The sequence below is a fragment of the Solanum verrucosum genome, unplaced genomic scaffold (assembly GCF_900185275.1).
Source record: "Solanum verrucosum unplaced genomic scaffold, falcon-dt-bn FXZP01000009.1, whole genome shotgun sequence".
Classification (NCBI taxonomy): domain Eukaryota; kingdom Viridiplantae; phylum Streptophyta; class Magnoliopsida; order Solanales; family Solanaceae; genus Solanum; species Solanum verrucosum.
Window position 1 is genome coordinate 4,468,211 of NW_026020231.1, and position 15,889 is coordinate 4,484,099.

The 15,889-nt window shown below is 37.3% G+C and overlaps 2 protein-coding genes across 2 annotated transcripts; both read right to left on the reverse strand.

Annotated features, from left to right (window-relative positions):
* Positions 1-687: 687 nt before the first annotated feature.
* LOC125832074 (guanine nucleotide-binding protein subunit beta-like protein) lies at positions 688-2,663 on the reverse strand. The gene is made up of 2 exons (XM_049511210.1): positions 1,678-2,663; positions 688-997 (listed from the first exon to the last, which is right to left on the reverse strand). Exons 1-2 carry the CDS (start codon positions 2,557-2,559, stop codon positions 896-898), a joined length of 984 nt encoding a protein of 327 aa, XP_049367167.1. The 5' UTR covers positions 2,560-2,663; the 3' UTR covers positions 688-895.
* Positions 2,664-4,011: 1,348 nt separating this feature from the next.
* On the reverse strand, positions 4,012-15,398 carry LOC125832429 (uncharacterized). Its single transcript, XM_049511581.1, has 9 exons — positions 15,002-15,398; positions 14,289-14,791; positions 13,094-13,287; positions 10,544-10,714; positions 8,650-8,964; positions 7,788-7,988; positions 7,551-7,700; positions 7,133-7,333; positions 4,012-5,695 (listed from the first exon to the last, which is right to left on the reverse strand). Exons 1-9 carry the CDS (start codon positions 15,381-15,383, stop codon positions 4,507-4,509), a joined length of 3,306 nt encoding a protein of 1,101 aa, XP_049367538.1. The 5' UTR covers positions 15,384-15,398; the 3' UTR covers positions 4,012-4,506.
* Between the last annotated feature and the right edge of the window lie 491 nt (positions 15,399-15,889).

The window sequence follows — 15,889 nt, forward strand, 5'->3', positions numbered from 1 at the left end:
AATAACACATTCAACACTTCTACAAGAAAGTCAAGCCACAGTCGAGAAAAAACAACAAAAAAGTTTCCAAAACCTGATAACATAAATATAAAAAACATCTAATACATTTCTAAATCTAGAGATACAAAAAGCATTATCTCACCCCTACTTCAGCTATCCTATCCTAGCCAAGGTATAATCTTCATAGCGGTTTTAAAAATCGTTTCCCATTCTTTTGGTTAAAAAGAATACCAGATGAAGAAAATATTGGAGTCATTCCTCGTTTCAAACGAAGACAAACAGATATGAAAATCATAGCAGATGAGAAACATCTCATTTTCTTCGATGTATATGTTTTCTGTAACCTACTAGCTTGACGATGTCTGACCATATTCAAGTTTGAATCATTTTTTTACCAAACCATGAGCACCACTCAATTGTGTATGAACAAACCATACCACAAACACCATAATGCATGATCAAATAAGGGACAAAGCATATTCATAATGAAGATGGTGGTATGATTCCCTCAAACTAAAAAGCTCTGTTCCATCAGTTCTTTCATGCTCAATTGGTCTCACAATTCATGGTGGATAATGAAACCCTAGACCCAATTTAGGTTCCCTTCACCTTATATGCTGCTTACCTGAAAGACTTGTAAAACCAAGGAAAAAGAGAGGGTAACAATAATTTCACTAGTAGGATCATGAATAACATACATGCGAACCAAATTGAAGTGTAGCAACATAAGCTTGTAACAAAATTCTAAACAGAATTCCAAAAATGGAACATCAAAACTCTCAAACTCATGAGAAACAAGGAGAATCCAGATACTTGTCGTCAAACATTTTAAAGAGAAAATCTAAACGTCTTAAATGGACTATTGCCAAAAGGCCTGCCTAGATGCAATTCATTCCTAGTAACGTCCAATACCCCAGACCCTAATCAAACCATCTGTATATCCGCTGAAAAGTGTACTTCCATCAGCACTCCAACTCAAACTGGTACAGTAAATGACCTGCCACAAGGATTCAGCAATGTTAACAATGTTAATTGATAACAAGACTAACAACTGAGGATATCAAGAAATCAAAACAAAAGTAGCATAACTACACTTATACATTGTTTGTAATCTACTGAATTGCAGAACATGTAATTTCTAAATATACTAAAACAACCAACAATAAGCATTAGAGTAAGAAGCTTTACAAAACCCAAAAGAATCCAAATTACATGTGTATTACCCCGCAAATGAAAAATTGATGGGACAATCAATAGTTCATAACCTAAAAAGCTACCCAAATCATTAAGCATCAAGGACATAGTTTCGGGGAATGGTCCAAGGTTGCACATTTCCTAATCAAGTAAAGCAACATGGCAACAAGAGAACTGCTAGCGATCCATTACGAATCAATCAACAATAAGCAGCTGATGAATTTCATATTTCGCTAAAAGAGGCATTAACCAAAATCAAAATTTATCATCCTATTGCAATGCAATTATAAAATTTTAGCTGTTAGCTACACACCAACACTAACTACACTAATTGGAGGCAAAGTGAATTCATTGAATATGTCAATCATCCTACCCTACAGACAATGATAAATTTCCACTACACAAGCATTCATAAAATAATTATGTTTACACAACAGAAGAATACTATGCAACCATGGTCAAGTAAAAGCATAATAAAAATACCTTGTTTTTTGGTGCAGTTCCACTCTCATTAGCAGCCATCTCACTCTCTTGCTTGAGATCAACTCTAAGGTCCACCACGATGGTCTTGCTCTCCAAGTCCCAAATCTTAATGCTAGACTCAGTGGCGGCGCAGAGCCAGTACCTGTTAGGACTAAAGCAGAGAGTATGGATGATGGAACTGGCATCAAGCGAGTAGAGTTTCTTGCCCTCAGCCAAATCCCAGAGCAAAATAACTCCATCCTTGCCTCCACTAGCGCACAAGGAACCATCAGGTGACACTGCCACAGTGTTCACATAGCCAGAGTGTCCAGCAAGAGTCGAACGCAGCTTACAGTTCGTAAGGTTCCAGATTTTCACAGTACGATCCCAGGAACCAGAAACAATAGTTGGCTGAAGAGTATTTGGGCTGAAACGCACACACGAAACCCAATCGGAGTGTGAGTCTCCGTCCTGAATGGTGTACTTACACTCACCGAGAGTGTTCCACAGCTTGATAGATTTGTCCCGTGAAGCGGACACAATCTGACGGTTATCAACGGAAAAAGCAACGGAGAGAACATCCTTAGTGTGACCAACAAAACGGCGAGCAGTAGTGCCGGCTTGAAGATCCCAAAGGCGAAGCTCTCCATCCCAAGAACCAGAGAGAGCAAACATACCGTCGGAGGAGAGAACAACATCCTGAACAAAGTGTCCGTGTCCGGTGAGACGGCGGCGGGGGACACCGTACTGTGCACCGTCCTTGGTGAGAGACCAGACAATGATGGACTTGTCCCTAGAGGAAGTAACAATCATGTCGGAGTTATCAATTGGGGTGGCGATGGCAGTGACCCAATCGGTGTGGGCTTTCATGGTGCCGCGAAGGACAAGTGATTCTTGCGCCATTTTGTCAAGCAAGGTGGTCGCCGCTCCGGTTTTCCTCTGGAGGCAAATGAGACGACGATATAGCAGTGAAGAGAAACCCTAATATCTCACAGGTGAGAATTTATAGCGTGTATCAATTTTAGGGTTTTTGCGAGAAATGTTGCGGGGTTACAGATCCATTAGGCAAATTGGGTCATGTTACTGGGCCTGCTTGGGAAATATCCAATTCAAGGATGTTGGGCAATTAGCTTCACCACTTTATCGAGGGGGTGGCGTTTGGTAGGTTGGACAAGCATAGATAGCTTGATGATAAAAATGTAATATTATTTCATTGTTTGATTAATAATTTTAACATAAATTATGTTGGAATTAGTAATTAGTAATTAGTATAAGATAAGTTATTTCTAACAAAAAAAATGGAATAATAGAACCAGAATAATTATACCACAACAATAATAATATATCTAGTAAATTTTACAAGTGGAGTTGAGAAGGATAGAATGTACCTCTACCTCGTGGATGTGGATAATTTTTTACCGGATGATTTTTGGAACAAGTGCAAATGTAAGTATGAAAGGGAAAACGGCAGTAAAAAAACTATCAAGTAATTAATGGAAACAGTAACAACATCATAAATAGTGTGATAAGCAAGATACAACAAACAACATAGGATGATAGAAATCAAAAGCAACACACTGCAAGAATAGGGCTGATACTACGGCAAGCAACACTATACTATCTACCCTAATTTTTTATTGTCATACCCTCTTATCTAAAGTCATATCCTCAGTAAAGATGAAAGTGTATCATGTCATGTCTAACAACCTTTCTCCAATATTTATTCGGCCTATCATAAGTTCACAGCCTCTTCTTGTACCCACTATATCCAACTTCTCGCACCTCCTCACTTGACATTTGCACTTCAACTCGAATAACCAACATAACCAGCCTCAAATTATTTGAATTTAAGGCATGCAAGGCAAGATCCAAACAAGCGGGCCTCAACTAGTTTAAATATGCAAGTAAGAACCAGCTAACGCTTACTGGGAAGGAAAAAAAAAAACAATACATTAATTGCATAGTTTTAGTAGTATTATGTAAAGTGTACAATCCGCATCCATGGAAAAATCTTAAAGATCTAATTAATATTGATGAGTGATCAATTTCTCCCCTTGTAATTCCTGCCAAAGTCCCATTCACTTGATTACAAATCCATCAGACAAAAAAGTTGAAACTTTATACATAATTAAACAATAGAAACATCTGAATACACTAAGATTAGGGACTCTTTCGTTAATGTCCCTCCAACCAAACATAATTACCAACACGAGCTAAAATATACAAAACACATACACGAATTATGTATATTCTATGTATGTGTATATTTATACTTAAATATACACACAAAAATCTCTATATTTACTGGCTAGTTTTCTAAACTTGATCACCAAAAGTTATAGAACTATAATTATCCCTTAAAACTAGTACTTAAACAATGTAACCAACCAAAGGATACGCATTAAGATCATAGCAAAATACACATGTATGTCAAACCAAAATTGTAACCATATGGTAATAGTATGCTATAGATTACAAAAACATTCATCGCAGTGCGAAGGTACAAAATTTTACAGTAATACTGACACAGGAAAAAAGTGCCTATTCAGTACCCCCACAAACCACGTCTTCAGAGCTCTCCCATTAGTATTAGAAAGAATGGCTTTTGAATTTGAAGAACAAAAATACATTAGAGCAATTTATAACTCATGCATCCAGCAGGAAATAGAGAAAACTTTCCCAATCGCGATCGCCTATACAAGTGAACCTCATTAGTTTCCCCCCAGCAACCTGAAAATTTTTGTGCAATGTAGATGTATGCATCCAAGATGAAGATAGGATAAATCAGTTTGGGCCCTTACCATAGCTTCAGAGAATAATAAGCAGCCTTGGAAATCTATAAAAAAAAAATTAGCATTGCTCTCTTTTCAATCTGCCCATAAAGAGAGAGAGAGGCATGTCATCCCCTACTTCAGTACACTCCCTTTTCCTCACTCTGCCCATGAAAGAAGAGAGGGGCATGTCATCCTCTACTTCAGTCCCTGATATCTGATTGGAACTGGTGCATTCTTGTTTACTTCTCTTCTCCATCCCATCATGACCACCAGATATACAAGATCTGCTAGAGTGATCTCCAGCCATAGCTTTACTTTGAGCTTTGCCCGGATGCAACCTGACAACCTTAGTAGAAGACGATGAACTTACCTTTGCTCGCGATTTACGGACAAAAGAAGCAAGGGTCATGCAGTCATCTGCTGTTTGCGGTAGATTATCTAAGGAAGACTTGACATTATTCTCCAATTGACTGCATTCATTAAGCTTATGACAGACGGAAGCTCCATAATTCACACCTTCCTGAGTGCCAGGTGTTGCAGATGCTTCTAACTGACTAGCATTTTCATCAGTGCACACAACAGCATTCCTTTGAAAAAGTAAAGAGTTATCCTGGAACCCTGTTGTAGAGCCATTTTCATTCTCACCAACATTGAGATCAGCTGTCCCTTTATCCAAGTGTGGATGTGCCAATGGAGGACCTTGAGGGCTAATACAGGGATCATCATATTCACTTGCGGGATGGCATTTATCCATAGCATTCTTGGCATTCCTGCTGTCTTGAACAAGTGACTCAGCCTCTTCAACAACTGCCATTGACGAAGACAGATTTGGCAAAGATGATGAACTCTCTCTACTCTTCACTAACGAACTGGCTCTCCTCCTCCTCTTGCAGATATTGCCATCTGCAGTAGTAGATTCAACTGTACTGGAAGCAGAGGGGACAGTTCTACTCTTTTTCTTCACCAGTGAACTGATACTCCTCCTCCTCCTCTTGCAGATATTGCCATCTGCAATAGTAGACTCACTGGAAGCAGAAGCCTCTGGAACCTTATCATTTGGTGTAGATTTTTTTGTCTTTCTAGGACGCAGTTTAGACGTTCTTTTATTCTTTATTGCATCATTACAACCCTGGTCTCTAGAAGGTAACAAACTGCTGTTTATAAGATCAGAAGACTCTGGACCCTCACTCCCCTCTGCATGTCGCTTCTCCATTTCACACATTGCATCACACCTAGGAGCCATATCATCCCTTGTTGCTCTGGGCCTATAAACAAAAACTAAAACAATCAGAAAAGTAACCTAGCTGCTAAAAAAGCACCCCTTCCACAAAAACTTGTGTAGTCATGACCAGACAAAACTCTTTCCTAAGCAAATAGCAGTTTGTGAAAGAATCTTAGCATCCACCTAAGACCTTAAGACTATGAGTGGAGCTGCCCAGGACTATATTGGCCCCCATGAAAACCTTACATAACTGATGAGGAACAAGTGTATTCTCTAAACCTTCCATAGCACATGTAACTTACATCTTGGGTTTACACATGAACTGGATAGTTTTTCTTGTTGAGAAGATCGGAAGTGTGAACCTAATGTAGGGAGAGAGATTAGGCTCAACAGGCTGAAAAGTGGGCCTGGGGCTGAGAGGAGAGTAGGCTCAACAGGCTGAAAAGTGGGCCTGGAGCTGAGAGGAGAGTAGGCTCAACATGCGAAGGAGTGGGTTTGGAGCAAAGTTTGTGGCTCAATGGGCTCAATTGAGAGAAGTTCAGAGCATTTTCAAGGACTAAACTGGGAGAAAGAAGCCCAGAGCAATAAAATATGAGGAATGTTATTGTGCAAATGGGTACATCAAAGTTTGGCTTTGATTGCGCGGGGTAGCAGCCAGTTCAAGGAAGTGAAACTAGGATGGGAAACTTCCCTTCTTTTACTTTTAAGTAGGACCCTCTCCTCGGACAAGTTATACTCTTACACTTCATTTGACAATTACACCACTGATCCACAATAAATGATTTTTTAAAATAAAAAAAAAGGATGTATTATTATTTTTCTTCCAAATTTGTTAACTGATAAATTATATGAACAAATTTCTAAAAGTCCTCTCAATACTTCTTTATACTTTCCCATGAATTGATTAGGGTAATTTAGTCAAATAACCTCATAATTAATATTTATTAGGTGGTTTACTTGATGGGTGTGCCAAAATCTCAAAAATCACTTATTGTGGAACAGAGGCAGTAATATATAATTTGATCAGTGATCACAATTCACAAAGATTGCTCTAGGTAGCATTTTAGCAGATCCAAGGTCAAATGGTAGACCAAATAAGTTGCAATAACATCTATAATCAGATGGGATAATCAGTCCCAAGTGGCCATTTAAAATTTTAAAGAATCATTACGTATCATCTCCCTCCGCTGCCGCCAGCCCCAAGAAAAAAACATTTCTTTTGGGCAGCGGGGGAGAAATAAGCTATAGCACGCACAAACTAATTTGAGATTGAGATGCAGTTGCTTCATTGATTGAAGTAGGAGTAGGGAGCTATACAGCGTAAATGACAATAAGGCATCAGCCAGCCACTACCAGAAGAAAATTCATCCAAACGGAAGATAGTTTCAAATTTCTCCTCTTTGAATAGGGAGTAACAGTGAAATAAATAAGCACAACACATGTAGCAAAAATATCTGGAGCACAGTTATTGAATGCATACCGTAGTTTCCTCTTTTTATTCGCAGAAGTAGTTTCACATCCAGCTCTAGAACTAAGTTTCTGTGTCGGAACTATGACATTGGGTCTAAGGGCAGGTCTTTCATCCTCCCTGTCAACGAAGTTGGAAATAAAAGCTTCTCGTCGTATCTTTTTAGCTTCTTTCAGCATAGAAACTTCATCTGGAAATAGCACAATCCATCTCCTGTACTTCAGAAGAATTGAATAAGAAACAAATCTGGATAACACCTAGCATATATTCTAATATGGTGCACAATTAATGAGAAATAATATTGACCTCCCACCCTACAGGGAAAATACACAAATAAGACAGGAGCTGGCTCGCCCAAATAAAAATGCTAGAAGGAACCCACCCCACCCTCACCCACCCAGGTTAGACCATAATAACAAAACATCCATACCTGCGACACTGATTGTCAGTACGTGGAGGAATGCATGCAGCAACCTTGGACCAGGAATATCCATGTTCATCAATGGCTGATTTTAACTTCAAATCCTCCTCTTCTGTCCACTCATCCAACTTCAAAGAAGGATCTAAGCTATTGACCCATCTGAATCAACAGCAACAAAAAAAAAAAAATAAGAATGATAACAGCTATTTCCACCTTACTCGTCAAAGTCAGACAGATAATAAATACCTTTCTCTACATTGTACATGAGTCCGCCCAGGTACATATTGAGCAACCTTCTTCCAAATTGGAGTTCGCCAAGGCACAGATTGAACTACATTCCTCCAAGTTTTAGGATAAAAAAGCATCACAGCAACTTTCAATCGCTTATCTTCATCAGCACTCCATTTCCCGCACCTTTTCATTGCTGGATGAATAGATTTAATCCACCTGGGGGTTTCAAAAAAAAAGTCACTAGCTTGATTGAGAGTAACATCATGGAGAACACCAAACTGCAAATTGCTTAGAAAAGCACTGAGTAGAAAAACATGTGAAAAGCAAACCCAAACACGAATAACATTTGGGATTCAGAAGCCTCAAATTTAACTATGTATTCCCTTCTAATTCTCCTCCTCCCCAATCCTTTGGATGAGATACAGTACAACATCAGTACAAATATACCAAACTTTAGACCATCCAACAAAACCTTACAAAAGTAGCTACATAATCTCCAAAGAAATTGTTGAAAATCATTTATGAAATAGCAGAAGGCAAACTTAGTTACATAGTCTCAGAAGGAATTGTTGTCTGTAATTGATGAAATAGCAGAAGGCAACGTTTAATTTGCCAAGGCTCATTTTTAAAGGCCAAAGAGAAGCAGTAAATCTATAGATCCTACTCTAGAATCTAGATACTGGACCTACATAAAAGATGGCCAATCGCAAACATCAACTTTGAAGTTTAAACAAAAGTATTACTGAATACAGTGTTATGAAAAATTACCACTTCGACAACAGAAGTAATATATGTGATCCTTTAATACATTATGAGAACTGAGTAGCATTATAGTACCTTGAAAAAAATATTAAATCACGATGAGGAGATGACTGACCTATTGGAGCACTGAGTACCTGTCCGACCTTCAATGACAGAAGCAACAAACTGCCAATTGCTCTCACCAAAAGTCTCCACAGCAGCAGAGAGTCTAATATCCTCCTCATCTGTCCATTCCCGCCTAATGATTGAAGCATTCAAACTCCTCTGATAATGTGATAAGCACTGAAATGGAGTCCTACATACTCCTAATGATGTAGAAATATCAACCCAGTTACTCATTTTTTTCTGCTGGACAGCTTGCAATAGGTTCTTTTCTTCTAATAAATCCCATCCTTCATGTTTAATTAAGGGGTCTTCCCAGTTCAACCACCTGAAGGGATTTAGGAGAGAACAAGACCATTACTCTCAATTACCTTATCAAAAAAAAAAAGACCATATCTCTCAATTGATGAAAAAAGGAAAATTGAATTCAAAGCCCCTCAACACTAAACTAATGATAATAGAAGCACCACTAAGAAGGAAATTTGGTATCTCCAATAATGCACACATCAATCTTAGACTTGCAGTAGCTAAAACTTTGTTTCTTGAATGAGGAGACCACACAGGGTCATTTAAGGTACTTAAGATCTGACCGTAATATGGAATTTGTAGAAGTGCAGTACTAATGTTATATTTAAGTATATGTGGTTTTTCATATTCATTTAAATGCTCATGAGATTCATGGATCAATATGATATCAATGCATATCCATTATATGCAATCATTAGACTTCCAAAAGGTGACTGTAATATTGAACTTCAAGATCATCAGGAGTGCAATAATAATGTTAAATAAAAGAGTATATGTCCATTCATGTTAACGTATATCTTCATAAAACTTGTGGTAGTTTAGATAATAAGATGGCTTTTAGAGAGAGAGGGACTCAAAGGAAATAATTTCCTCTACGGCACAGACGTTGGACGGAGGAGGCAGAAGACTGAAGGGAGTGAAGGAACCAAAGTTCAGATTTTCACCAGGGTGTATCTTGGAAAGAATTGAGTTCCTCACGACATGCTTGGTGGGGAAGTTCAAGAAGAGAGTGGCTTCACCAGTTCTTGTCTTATACTAGGCTGCTAAGGCATAGACTATATCCAGTGATTTAGCCATGAGGCTATGGTGGGATTTGCTTAGGTGGTTCAGCTTGCCGTGGATATGTGAAGAATCGTAAAAGATTTTATGTCTTTCTGGAAGAGCGGGAGAGGAGGGAGAAGACGTGGGGCGTGAAATGTCGCTCCACTCGCAATGTTTGGAGAGAGAAATAGGAGAGATTTTGAAGGGGTAGATATGTGTTTTACACAGTTGAGTAACCACCCATCCCTGACCTTCTTTCAGTGCACCCATGTAGTCCCTCGTTGTATAGAAGATTGGATGGCATTTGTGGATAATCGTATTTTTTTGTAGTTACTCTACTTTTTGGTATACCACTTGTAATACAATCATGTTTTTGGTCATGTTATTAACGAAAATACTTCTACTTGATCAAAAAAAAAAAAACTTGGGGCATGTCCCTTAAATGTTTAACAAAAAGTTTATATTCTCATAAATTAGCAAACCAAGCATTATCTTTACTTGGAATCCAATACAAACGTTGATCCTGTCACTTTTAAGGCTCTTCTAATCCTTAACTTGGATGATAAGCCATTAAGCATGCAATTCTGACAATTTGGAGTCATGATTCAGCAAATGTTCTCCAGAACTTATTATGGATCAAAAGGACATGATTCCCGGTATTCATATTATAATCAATAGACACAGCAAAAATCAAAATTTCGATATAATTTTTCATATACATGCATGCATAGAAACGAACAAATACCCAACAACAATTACCTAATTCAAGTATTAAACGTCATTTATACTATGGAATGGAATGTCATTATTTCGTACGGTGAAAGGCATTTTAATTCTACCTTGATTGGCATTCAGCACCAGAACGACCAGGAAGATACATGGAAGCTACTTGATCCCAATTGACCTTGGGTAGAAATAACCTCATGGTCTCGGGGGTAATTGCGAGGTCTCTGATTGAGGCAATGACATCATCAAGATCACCAGATTCTCTAGAACATCCATCCTCATCACTGCAAAAGAGTTTGATAAGACCAACTCATCCCAAAAGAGCTAATGTGGTGGCAACATGGAGTATTTTCCAGACAAAAGTTAAATTAAATCACTCTAACTGCTTATCATGTTTTGTCTCATCACAGAAACCATTTGACGATCTCAAGTTCTTTTAAAAAAATTCCACTTGTTAGAGTAGTGCTCATATCTCCCGAGACTTCTGCTTACAAGTGTATTGATAATAGTACTTCAATATTTTGAACAGCACAAGTTGATAAAACCAGTCATAACCATTTGCCTTCATGTTCCAATATCCAGACTTCAACTTCATATCCAAATAAAGAAAAGCAAGAAAATAAAACCGAAGCCAATAAACTGAGAGAAACACAAAAAAAGACACAGAATAAAAGGGTGGGGAGAAAGTGGAAGAGATAACTGAGAAGAAATTAGGGCCTCCGTCAATGAATATTCTTCAAACCAAACTGCATACCATTTTTAATTCACTAAAAATGAGAATTTCCAATCACCATAGCATATTTGATATTCGTACAGGAATCCTCAGCTGGTATCGCAATAAGAGAACGCACACAGACACAAAGAGAGATGGAAACTAGGGCTAAAAGTTGCAGAAAAATCAGGCTGGGGAGAAGGGAGTGGAAGTCAAACACTTGACAACATTAAGCTATAATGGAGGCATTGAAGAAAACCTCAGACAATTCTCCAGAATAGTACAAAAGAAAAACACATTTTGGTAGTATTAGCTTCAGTTTTTTCACACAATTTCTAATCCAGCAATATAGAGACTTCCATTACACCATCAATACACTACTTTATTAAAACATCAATTGCACATGTAACTTTTGTTTTTGAATTGCACCTGTAAATTTAATAATATAAAGATTATGATAATCTCATGTCGCCAAACAGTTGATCCCAATATTTTGACCTAAAAGTGTAAAATTAAAAACCAACATTATTTGTTCTTGCGCATAAATCAAAAAAATATATCTATAGCTAGAAAAGAACCACAAATGATTGAATTGGTGCACTAACAATAAGGTATCCACTTCAAACTTAGAAGTCATATAAGCATGGCATCCTGTCTCTTTATGATTACCTCCAATAAGGACCATCAAGATAAAGATCACTTGACACAGGTGGGGATATCTAGAGATCAAAGTCATTACATAAAACTTATAGCATGGAGGGGTATGAATTGGCACAGTTTTAAAAAGATATTTTTTAGTGAACAGTACAATTTAACTCTATTGCAATTTAATTAAATCAAGTGACCAACAATTATACTTTTCCCATCACCGATCTGCCAACTTTCCTGGTTACTCTTCAACCGGAAATTCAAATAAAAGCAGTACTGATATTTATAAAGATTTGCATCACTGTACCTTTTTTCTAATGGCCGAGAATAGAATCCATTCGTTGTCTACTGCAACAAGATTTTTCCACCGTTCTTATTATTTTCTATGAGATAAATAGGTCTACTAAATTGGAAAAATTCCCATGTTGGAGAGTTTATATAAAATCAAGTTATATATCTCAGTTATGTTATTAACAGCTTTGTAGAAAAGAGAGCTCCATAACCATATTTCTTTCCGGTGATTATTCACTATTAAAGCGAACTACTCAGGCAATGTTCACTATCGCGATGACTTTTTCTTTCTTATACATATTAAAGTCGAGAGAAATCATATAAAAAAGTTGTAAAATATTTCTACTATTATGTCAGCAAAATCAGAAAACCCGTGAACTAAGAAACTTAGAAAGTTCATGAAAATCAAAATCCTATATAAGGAGTCTCTGTTATATCATTTTAACAACCTAATTCATCAAGCGTGGTCTCTTCTATTTTATCATCACAAAATTATAAGTAAAAAAGGAAGTTGAAATTGGAACTCTTAGGTAAAAGAATGGATTATAATTACACATACAATCCTTATAAATGTTCCTTTTTAAACTGGTAAATAAGTATTTTTGAGAAAAGAACTGGTAGGGAAGTATTTTATTGATATTAACAGCAATTATATGATACTTGTATAAATGTTAAACAATAATCATGAATGGGTTCTAATCCAGGCAAAAAAGGGAAAGTCGTCTATTTTGAATACCATGATAAGTCAATCAACCTTAATCTTATCAATTTGATGGATAAGATATTTGCTGATACATATTAGCGTCATCCAAGAACATGGAGGAGAAATCAGGAAATCATTGAGAGGCACAAGGTTTATATGAAAGTTGACCAGTATTAGAATGCTAGTGTTGTTGCTCATTTCATTATTGTGAGAGAACATGTATATGTGCATACAAGTGCTGTATGAGAAGGAATCTAATCAGAGAGAAGAGCTGCCTCATTAACATAGCAACTGCAGGGAGAAATGTACCTTAGAAGATTGACCGAGCGTTGAAGTAACATCTCTTGAAATTGCTGTTTCACTCCTTTCGCAAGATTTTCACTCTCTTCCTTGGACCACTCCTTGCGACTCAATGAGACAGCAAAATGTGTCAATGCCTCCCTATAGCTAGCAACATGAGAATTCTCAGGAGGTCCACAATGTGTTGCAGATAACTTCTTTCCCTGGAGTTGTAAAAACAATTTAGGATCAGAAGGTTATATACAACAGTAACCTTTTTTTTCCATTAGTACAACTTGCATCAACAAACTTTTTTGATGATCCAAAACTTGCATCAACAAATGTATGCCTTCTATTCCTGATAAGTACAACTTGCATCAACAAATGTATGCCTTTTTTCATGATAAGTACAACTTGCTTCTCATTTAATACGAGCATCCCCAGGAAAGCAGTATTTTTAACAAGTCTCACAATGTTGTTTGTAATTTCCAAATATGTTATCACAAGAGAAGAAACTATTACCAAGCTCATTTGGGATTGAGGTGTTGTAGTAGTTGCTTAACAGAAAAAATCAAGCTTTCAGAAGATGCAACCCATATATTTGCACATATTAACCTTCTCACCCAGTTACACATGATACGATACTGATATACCAAGTTTTAAAAAAAATATATATATCATACAGATATAAAAGAAAAGGTTGCGCAATATATGATCAATCAACTAGAATGAGAAAACAAAGGAACGCAAGGCTGTCAGTGTTCAACAAGCAACTTATTGGCATAGATAAATGCAGGAAACAGGAAAGCCACACATGTCCATTGATGACATATTTGGCACACCTCAAGAAAAACCTTTTCTTGAAAAGAAAATTCTGATAGTTGTACACTAAACATACACTATACAAAAACTTACATGTTTCGAGAAAACAAAATACTAATACTTCTGTTCTTGTATATTCAAGTTGTCCCACGCAAAAGTAATCTTTTGACAACAAACTCAGAACCGCATATGGTTTTGTTTTTATTATCTGGTGGTCTGGCGTAAAGAATGAGCAAGGTTAGGAAAAAATGAAATGAGACATAAGACAGCTAAATGAACCCTAAATCTTAAGTGGTTGTGTGTTCTTACCCTAAATTATTTCATGCATGCAGCAATATAAGATGGAATTCAACAAAGTAATAAATAATAAAGCTTGCAGTAACTGGCAGTTAGCACTGCTGACCTTTGCACTGAACCTTTGCTTTGGCAAAGAAATTAACTGGACACGAGCATCTCTTTTCTGTGACAAGGCCCGACCCATTCTCTTTTTGCATGTGAGCTGAAAGCTCTTAAGGATCTTGACCCGCTCCGTCAATTTTTTCAACTCTTCCAATCTTGCTTCAGTTTGCATCATCTTATCCCGCATAACTTTCTGACAAGACCTATTCTTCCTTATGGCATCAAGAAATGCATGTGCTGATTTTGGTAAGCAAGAAGAATTAACTGATGCTGCTATGGTTTCAGCACCAGAATCATGCCCCTCAGTGAGATTCTGAGAACTAGCAACGTCATTACTGCATCCTTCAGAAATCTGTATGGTTCTATCTACACAAGCGGGAAACCCTTCCTCAGCATTAGTTCTCTCTACAAAGAAATTATTGGAAGTTTCCTTTTCCGAGGATATGTTAGTGACACCAACCTGCTCAAATTTATCTAAAGGACTCTCCTTTCTTCTATTCCCAGAATCTGTATAAATTATAATATAAAATTTAGTCACAAATAAGATATGCATAAAAAGATGGTAAAACATTCTTGATCGCCAACAAACAAACAAGTATTTATCTCCTGTAATGTTAGATAGAATGAACGATTTATCCCTATTTACGATTCAAACTAAAGACTAGCAATGAGTATAGTTTAAATTCAAAATCTAAATCAACAACGGAAATAGTCTACCATCATCGTAGGCCGCAAAACGGCGCTCAATAGCACGTAAGGTTTCTAAATCATTCTCTTCATCACCCTCTGAGCCAGGTGGAAAAATAGAGCACAATGGTTTCAAACTTATAGGCTCGCGAAGCTCCGTTGATAGGGCAAATCGCTCTTGTAACCCACGTACGAACGCAATGTCATCGTCGTTGGCGTCTGAACCATAGGGCGTTATATCATCACCATCGGCGACGTGGCCACCGGCAACATCGCCGGTGGAAGATGAAGGTTGGAGGTCGTCGGCGTCCGTGCCGGCGAAAAGACAAGCTTTCTTGAGCGCTTCCATGTCTTCTTGGAAGCCGTCATCAGAATCGTTGCCGGATAAATCCTCATCGGAATCGAAGGCCATTGGGAATTAGGGATTCGGGCAATCCAAGGTTTTAGGAAAATTTTCAGTTGAATGAATGGTGATGGCGGTAACAGCTAGTGTTTAGAAAGCTGAAGAGTCAAAATTTGGGCTCAATAACAGAGAGCCCATAAATAAGCATTAAATAGGAGGTAATCCAATGAACACGCTTTAACAGTGGGCCGGGCCTACAATCTTGAAAAACTTCGGCCCAGTAAGCCATATATAAGTGGGCTAAGAGCAACTTAGGCTTTCTCTATTAATTGGGTCGTAGACATGGCCCATAAGTAAAAGGCAATCCAAATCAAAAAAGTGAAATCAAACCTAATCAATTATAATGTATCAAAATACCGTTTAATCTTAAATTACTTTGATTGGTACCTTTTAATAAATAATTATTGATTTTAGCGAATTTTTATTTATTTATTGTCATTTATAGCAATACATAGCAATATCATGTTAAAATTGCAATATGTATTAAAAGTGAATTATGTATGCAATATATATGT